At 41.9% G+C, this 9,109-nt stretch overlaps 1 protein-coding gene across 1 annotated transcript; it reads left to right on the forward strand.

Moving 5' to 3' along the window:
- The first annotated feature begins 808 nt into the window (after positions 1-808).
- On the forward strand, positions 809-8,778 carry selenoh (selenoprotein H). Its single transcript, XM_062524730.1, has 5 exons — positions 809-1,021; positions 2,319-2,448; positions 7,913-8,055; positions 8,215-8,332; positions 8,432-8,778. The coding sequence occupies exons 1-4, from the start codon at positions 994-996 to the stop codon at positions 8,319-8,321; spliced, it is 408 nt and encodes a 135-aa protein (XP_062380714.1). The 5' UTR covers positions 809-993; the 3' UTR covers positions 8,322-8,332; positions 8,432-8,778.
- The last annotated feature ends 331 nt before the right edge of the window (positions 8,779-9,109 follow it).

Here is a 9,109-nt window from a genome sequence, read left to right on the forward strand (position 1 = left end):
GGTTGCCAGAGATTGCAGGGTGTCCGCACAATGTTGCCTGGGCTGAGGTTGTGAGGTTACCAAAATTAGATTTGCGCACAAATCCCAATAACACACCCAATTGGATGATCAAAACGGTACTATCCAAATCAAAACATAATTTTGTTCCAGATTTAAATTCATGTAGTTATTTATTTCCTCTGACCTCTGAACTTCCGTAATCAACTTTCAGGTCGGGCTAGGCTAGGCGCAGTGGTTATCCATCCCTGGACCCAGATTGTTGAATTAAACAATGTCTTGTGTGTTTATGCAGGTAGGGGTTCGGGTAGGGGGGCCCTGACACACAGGCAAGCGGGCCTTCAAGGAAAAAAGGTTGGGAAACACTGACTAGGCTATGGTGATGATTACAAACATTGGGTCTATAGGTGAGCACCCTCTATTAAAATGTCTTTAATGCCTCATGTTTTTCATGGTGAACCTTTTCGTATGTAGTATTAAGTCCACCCCTCTGCCTCAAACATTGCTCATGGTATGGATTTGCAAAGCTAGTGTATAGTTTTGGGCCCAAGGATCCTAACACTTTGAACTTTGCACCCTGGAGGGTATTCCAAGTAGACTACATGGTGCAATAACAAACCTTTGCAACTCACTCAGAGTAGGTGGTGGTGAACAAATACCAGACCATTACCTACGCGTAATACGCCTGATAAGTCCTCACTTCCATCCTATAACAACAAGGCTCATGGAAGAATCAGAACCTGTACAGCTGTGTTTATTGGAAAACATTTACACTCCAGATTGGTAGATGGCGTTTACCTCCAATGTTAAATCATGCAAGGAAGCATGAGGACCATAGACATTATGTGCTTTCATGGTAGCGCGCGAAAAATCCCTTTAACAGCATCAGTCACGCTCTCCGACAAGTCCGAGCATACGCCTGGCGTTGATTTTGTCCTGGCTGTGCGTTGCCTGAGCTAGTTTAGTTACGCAAAGATAATCTGTTGCCTTGCGGCTATGGCGGCTATACCTAAAGTTAAAACAGGTAAGCTCCTTTAAATATTTCATCCTCTAAATTTGAAGTATCCTGTTATTTGCCCGTTTCAACTCTGAGATGTGCACACACGTTTTTTTGCAGACCACAACACAGTGATACTATATGCCTACTTGCCTAGGCCAGGTCATGGAACCCTAAACTGCTATCGTGTAAAATACATGTAGAATTCGAAACTATTTCCTCATGATGTCGTGTTGTAGTTATAATCTCGAGATAAACTTTTCTTAATTGCCCACAAAGTTGTAGCCCAGTAGACATTTCGTCGAAATGGCATAGTTCCTAGGGGCTTCGGTGCCAAGATGGTCAACACATTCCACCACAACATAAGATTCCAACTGCCCACCACCAGTAAGGCTTAGCCTACTAGTCTTCTTATTAAAGTATTATTTCTCGAGGTATCAAATGGGGGGGGAAAAAAGTCGCGATAATGGTGAAATTAAGATGAGGGGCGGAGGTGGGCGGTGCTACAAGATAAACAAATTGTATCTTTGCGTTGCCATAATGAACCATAGTGTTGAAAAATAATTTCCAGTAACATAATTGATAGACTTGAGGTCAAATTCAGGAGTGAACCAAAGTTAAAATCATATTTAGACAGACAGACAGACAGACAGACAGACAGACAGACAGACAGACAGACAGACAGACACGGTCAAAAGTTTGGGGTCACATTTAGACATTTCCACTCCATTATTCCATCTGAGATCAGTTGCATTGTATTTTTTTTTCAGGGCAGCAGTTTTCAGATTACATAATGCACTTACCGAATTACAAAAGGGTCCTTCAATGTTTTCTCAGTTAGCCATATTTAAATGATTTATTTTGATGAAATGATTAGTAAACAAAATGTAGGCCTACCTTTGGAACATTGGAAGAGTGGGTTGCTGATAATGGGCCATGTAGATATTGCATTAAAGATCAAGAACCCACATAGCACATAAACACATATTATGTAATCTGAGAACTGCTGCCCGGATCACAAAAACAATACAACTGATCTCAGCTGGTAGTCTTTAATGGAGTGGGATAGAAATTGACTTTTGACTGGCACATACACACATTTCTCCAGGTTACTTACATATGTCAAGTATATTACAAGGGATTACACACACCCAGAGCAACTTAGAGTTAAATGCCTTTTTCAGTGGCACATGATGGGAATTGAACTCGCAACCTCTCAGACTACAGCACGTTAGCTCTGCTCCTTTGTTTTCACAGGCAGCAATTGGTTTCCTTCAGGCCTAATTTATGTTGTTATCCCTGTGTTTACCATGTTGATATTCAGGTCGCGGTTCAAAGCGAAAGGCAGAGAATCATGATCTAAAAGAAGATACACCCTCTTTGGACAACAAAAAAGAAAAACCTGAAGATGCAGAGATTAAAGAAGAAGGCCAAAAAATTGTCATTGAACACTGGTAAGATGGGAATCTGGATGTGAACAGCATTGCCGCCGAGGACGTTTACATGTGTTAAACATTTGCTTATTGCTTTCCCCAAACCGACACTGTATGTTCATGTTCATGTTATTACAGTGCATGAAAATACACTGTACTGTTCTTCACCTTTCTTTCGTAGGTGGGGACTGGGCGTATCTTTTTGTTTTCACACTTCTGCCACCTGCAGCAAGTCTTATGACTACATATCCTGTTCAACTATTTCCTCTGCCCACAACTGTTTTAAAAGAAATCCTCACTGCAATAATTCACTACTAAATAATTCAACTATTTAAACTACTAAATTATTTAACTGTTCAATCATTCCAACTGTCAGTTAAAGGGATATTCGGCCATTTTTGGAAATAAGCTCATTTTCCACCTCCCCTCGAGCAAAACAATTGACATTTACCCTTTTTCCCGTTCATCCAGCCTTTCTGTGAGTCTGGCGATACAACTTTTAGCTTCAGCCTAGCATCGATCATTGAATCAGATTAGACCATTAGCTTCTCGCCTGCTCAAAGTCAAAGTATACTTTAATAACCCAAAGGTTGGGCAATTTGCTGCTGCCACAGTTACTACATTGGAACCTCTTATATAAAGGGTGGGTAGGATCCTTCAATATCTGCTCTACTTTGCACACAATAAAATCTGACCATAGCTCTCTGACCGACGTCTGACTGCATGCAATAATTTTGCCAGCTGTTTTTACCAGACGTTGTAATTCATCTTGGTCTTTTTTGCGCATGTTCCCATATACACAAACTAGGCCAAAAGACAAAACGCTGTGAAGGACTCTTTTATAAAACAATTCTAAAACAATGCTGTCCACCTGGAGGTAATTAAGCTTACGCAGAAAGAACATTCGCTGTTGTAATTCTTTTACCTTAGACATAGTGCATGCATCAAATTTTGAGTTGGTCATCAATTTCAATCCCTAGATATTTAAAACTATTAAACCTCTCAATAATGTTGTTGTTGTTAATAACACTATTGGGGATCTCGCTTTTATGGCGCCTGAAATCTATTACCATCTCTTTTGTTTTATTTGTATTAACTGTCAAGAAGTTGTCTACACCAATTGGTGAATTTACTTACCTCTTCCTCAAAGCTGGTCAGTGCTGAGTTGTCAGGTTTCAAATACCCAACAATAGCAGTATCGTCTCCATATTTAAAGAAAGTGTGTGTGGATTTACTGGCTCGGCACTCATTAGTGTAAAGTGTGAGTATGTGTCCTGTTTGTCAGGAAACTGTTGATCTAAATAATGAGCTTTTGGTTGACCCCCAGCTCTGCCAATTCATCCACCAACAGGTGGGGCTGTATGGTGTCAAATGCACTGCTGAAATCAATGAAGACTATCTTTACAAAGGTGCTAGGCCTTTCTAGGTGTTCTAATATGCTGTCAGACAGTGCATCATCCACCCCCCTTCTTGGTTGATAAGCAAATTGCTGAGAATCAAGGCAAGAAGAAACTTCAGGATTTCAATTTCAATTTAATGTCGCTTATAGAGCGCCAATACATTACACATGTCTCATGGCGCTTTACAGAGTGTTAGACATTCAAAGAGAGCCCATGAGTAACAGGGGCAAGGAAAAACTCCCTAGAATTGGAGATACATATAGGAAGAAACCTCAGACAGATCCACGACTCAAGGGCCCAACCCATCTGCCTTGGGTCAGTTACAGTACAGTCATTTGTAGTTTGAAAGTTACAATGACAATGAAAGTTCAAATAGTCCAGTGTAGGGAATAAATTGTCCATTAGTAATCCATTAGTTATTTCGGAAAGTGATGGGGTCGCTGGGATGCGTGGGCCAAAGATTCGTGCAGGGAACCACAGCAGGCGATGGTAGGGCAGTCATAGGGATGGCGAAGGCAATGGCGATGGTAGGGCAGTCAGAGGGATGTGACTTCAGGTGTGATGAGGGACAGGCACAGAGATGGTTGATGGCTGGAAATGGTTTACCTCACAGGTGAGGTATAGGGGAAAGGGAAGAGAAATAGAGTGTGTTAGTATTACTGTAAGTCATGATGGTTGGTATTAATAAGTATATCAATGGTGATATAAATGATTATACTATAGAGGGTTTACAAAACGCTTTTACACAGGACACTTCATAGGAACTGAAGTTAATGCCACTGGTCTCCGGTCATTCATTTCTATGGGCCTGTTGTGTTTAGGTACTGGTATGATTAGGGACAACTTCCACTGTGTTGGAATCAGTCCTGTGTCTGCTGAGTGCTGAAACAGCTTCTGGAATGGGACTGCCAGCGAATCAGCACATGCCCTTAATATCTTACAGCTAATTCCATCTGGCCCCTGTGCTTTCCCTATATGAAGCTGAGCAAATTGCTTCCTGACATCATCAATGGAAATAGCAATGTCCCTGCCAGTTGAACCTTTTATTCTATTAATTGCCTCTGCCTGCTGTTCAGAATAATCAATCTCATCAAAACGAGAATACAACGTTTTAAGATCCTTAGAAAATACATAGTCATCTGCCACATTTAAAGTATTTTAGGTTTGTACCCAGTCATAGTTTGTAGGCCTTGCCAGGCTCTCCTTGCATCATGGCTAAACATTGACTGCACTTTATCTTTGTAGGCTAGTTTACATTTCATCATTTTCCTCCTAATTTTATACTGCACAGCCTTAATGTCTGCTTTAGTGCCTTGTACCTCCTGATTGAAACAGTCTCTTTTTCTGATTCAACAGTTCTTTCAGTTCTGGTGTAACCCATGGCTTATTGTTTGGATAAAGTCTGATTGTTTTTTTTGGAATAAATAGATCCTCACAGAACTGTATATCCACTAACTGCTGACGCAGCATCATTAATATCTTGCAAGGTCTCCATGTCCATAATTACATCCCAGTCTGTGCTGTCCAGACATCCCTGCAGAGCTGCTTTTGAGTCAGCAGACCAGCATTGGACCTCCCTTGTCTGAACCTTTCCCCGGCGTAGCAGGGACTGGTATGCTGGTATGAGCCGAATCATATTGTGATCCGACTTTCCTAACCCTGGCAGGGCTTTGGCATAGTATGCATTCTCCACATTTCCATAGCACAGATCAAGGCAAGCCCCGTCCCTGGTGGGACATGACACATACTGGTGGTAGGTTGGTAACTGTTCAGTTAAACTGCAGAGGTTGAAGTCTCCCAGGATAAACTTTGCTGCGTCAGGGGATTTTGCCTCTGCCTGTGCTACCAGGTCATGAATAATTTTGCCTGCCTCCTCTGTGTCAGCATAGGGAGAAATGTAAACAATAAAGATGCAGAGCTGGTTTATCTCACGAGGAAGGTAGTAAGGTCTGAGATTCACTGCTAAAAGTTCAATATCCTTAGTACAAAGTCTGTGTCTGACGGTCACCTGTGATGGGTTGCAGTACTTTGAGTACAAGCACACGCCCCCTCCCTTGCTTTTCCCGGAGCTCGCATTTCGGTCTGCCCGGACCACAGAGAACCCCTCCAAGTCGATGACATATTCAGGGTCTATCTCGTTAAGCCAGGTTTCCAACTGACGATAATCCGACAGATATTGCACACTTGCCCGGAGTTCGTCAACTTTGTTCCGTACACTCTGCACGTTTCCAAGCATGATTGATGGTAGTGGCTGTCGGAAGGGCTTCCTCCTGAAACACATCCGCACACCTCCTCTCCTACCGCGTTTCCTCATTCTTAGCAGTGGGATGTTTTCGGCAGACATCGATTGATGGTAAAAGTTCATTTGGGACGCGTAGGGAAGTTTGTTTGATGCTGAGCAATGCCTCATGGGTTGCGGCGGCCTAGCTAAGATCCCATTTTCAGATAGGCCTACTACATAGTCGACTAAACTGGCGATTAAAACCAAAAGTAAAACGTCTAAGTCTGTCCTCATTCTATAAACGTTCTATGTAGCGCTACTGCTGAACTTTTAACCTAAGTTAAATGGCAAACAAACAAGAAAACAGAGAAAGCAAGACAAGACAAACACACTTGACCGTGTCGCCGCACCGAGCATGCGCCACCACCACAACCTCTCTGGTTGACCCACCATCAAGTATGCTAGCATCATACTTAAAAGATTTCCAGTAATTTTCCCATTTTAAACGTCTCTCTTCTCAAGTTAGAAAGTGCAATAAGACCAACTGAAAATGAAACCTGGCGTTTTTCTAGAAAGATTAACAGAATGGCTGGATGAACGGCTCCCAGAATCCAGCAATCTGATTGGCTCCCAGAATCCTGCAATTTGATTGGCTGTGGGAATCCTGCAATCTGATTGGCTCCCAGAATCTTGTAATCTGATTGGCTGTTGGAATCCTGCAATCTGATTGGCTCCCAGAATCCTTCAATCTGATTGCAGGATTCCAATATGACAATCTGACAGTTTAAAAAATGTTAAGTTATCTTTTTTGTGCTGTTGAAAGTGATAGAAAATGGTCAAAAGTATTGAAATACTCAACTATTTAACTGTTCAACAATAGACCTCTGAAGTTCGCCTACAAAAAAGCCACCATCTTTGCCCAAATAAGGAGATCCGGTATCTGAAGATTTTTTCTATGGGAAAATAACATGGGGATTTTGAATTATCGCACCTGTTAAACTCTCACGAGGACGAAGAAATTGGAAATGCAGACGTTCTGCGCTACAAAGTTTTGTCCTCTGCCTTCAAGTGCATACTGTGATCTTCGGTAGGTGAAGATGGCACACTTTGATCTTTGCTACCCCAGAGCTAACTTACAATGCAACTTGTCATAGGCAGTTAGCTTCAATTAACTCCCGGATCTCCTTATATGGGCAGAGATGGCAGCTTTGGATCCTTTTTGTAGGCGAACTTCAGAGGTCTATTCCAACTGTCAGTTGTCATCAACTGTTTCCTCTGCCCACAACTGTCTCTAAATACATGTTTGTTTTGAATTTTATGTTAACTCATTGAGTGCCAACAACGTAATATTGCGTTTTTAGCTCCCATGCGTACAGTGCCAACAACGCAATATTGCGTTTTTCGCTTTTTTTTTTAAATTACGAAACTAGACACTCTAACTCACCTTATGTTTGATTTTTGGAAGTCTATCATGAAGAGAACTGAAGTAGATGACGATTAAAAACTCATGAAATCCTACAATCCGGAAATGTACGTCTGTCTTAAGTGGCTTATATCTCCGTTTCTAGAGGAACAACAGGGATTTTGATGAAAACTAGCCACTGTTTAGCTTGAGATTTCTCAGGAACGGAGACACGTAGAGATAAACGGTTTTCACCCACTGAGAGCTCAGAGTCTTACCTTTCAAATGAGCCATAGTATATGTCCATAACTATAACATAGAATACGCTGTGGCTCTACAAAAATAGTCAAAAACGATCTAGCTTGCCGGCACTCTGGGACACAGCTTCCAAAAACAATGCGGCATTCAATGAGTTAATATATGCATTGAATATTGGGTGAGATTGAGATTTTTTTCTTCCAGTAAAAGCTGACGAGTGTACGGTCGGAATGCTGACGCGGTGAAGTCGGCAATTCAGGCTGCACATCCCGATATGTGTGTGGAACTGAACCCCCAGAAACCTCGTCGTAACAGTTTTGAGATCAACCTGGTGGATGCTGGCAAGGGTAAGTGTACAGTGGAGGACTTGAAATGAATCAATCAGCTGTGATGAAATGTGCTGCACATCAGTGATGTATTATGCCCTCTGTATTATTTCAATGAGTGCGGCATAAATGTGCCTCTTCTCTCAGTATCTCTCAACTTTGCACACACTCTATTCTCAGAAACCTGTCTGTGGACTGGCATTAAGAAGGGTCCTCCTCGCAAACTGAAGTTTCCTGACCCTGAAGAAGTCATGTCTGCCCTGAAGGAGGCACTAGACAGTGAATAGAGACCAATGAGGTTTGTCTTGACTTTCACTGTTAACTACTGGACTTTTTGAATGTAGTCTATTCAGTGTTTCTATTAACCAAATTGTCAAATGACTTCTGTCCTTTGCAGTTACTAATCTGGTTCTGAGCACCTGCATGCGTAATGATGGGGAATGACCAAAAGGATGCCTTCCGAGTCTCTCCCTTGATAACCCTGCTGCAGTGTTTGGAACCGATGAGCATTTCACATTTGGTCGTCAAACTGATTTTCTCTTCACTGGTTTGTACTGCTGCTGTCTGCTAAATCGTTTCCGGCTTAGTTCTGTAATAGACTTGACTGTTCTCCTTGATAATGAGTGGGGTTAAAACTCCTCATTAAGTTCTTTTAACCTCCGTAGTAAGTTTGTAACAGTGCTGAATTTCTCCCGTATAACATGTGACTGAAAGTGTTTTACATTTAATAAATCAAATGTTCACATTAAATGTGTCCGTATACAGGTCCTTATCTCATTCACTTGTGTGTATGTGTGGGTGTTCGGGAGGTAAAGTGTGTGTGATGGGGGTTATGTTATGGTGTGAGGGAGGGGGGCGGGGTGCAACCTGTATGTCGGGGTGGGAGACACATGGCAAGAGACAGAGAGAGAGAGAAAAAATATATATAAATATAAAATAAATAGATAATTAAAAAAAAGCCCTGAGGTTTGAGGTTAATTAGTTAGAAAGATAATGATGATCCGCTTACTCTTATGCCTTCTACCAGATGGTAGGAGAGTGATGAAGAGACTGTGGCTGGGATGACTGGGGTCAG

The sequence above is a fragment of the Sardina pilchardus genome, chromosome 21 (genome assembly GCF_963854185.1).
Source record: "Sardina pilchardus chromosome 21, fSarPil1.1, whole genome shotgun sequence".
Taxonomy (NCBI): Eukaryota; Metazoa; Chordata; class Actinopteri; order Clupeiformes; family Clupeidae; genus Sardina; species Sardina pilchardus.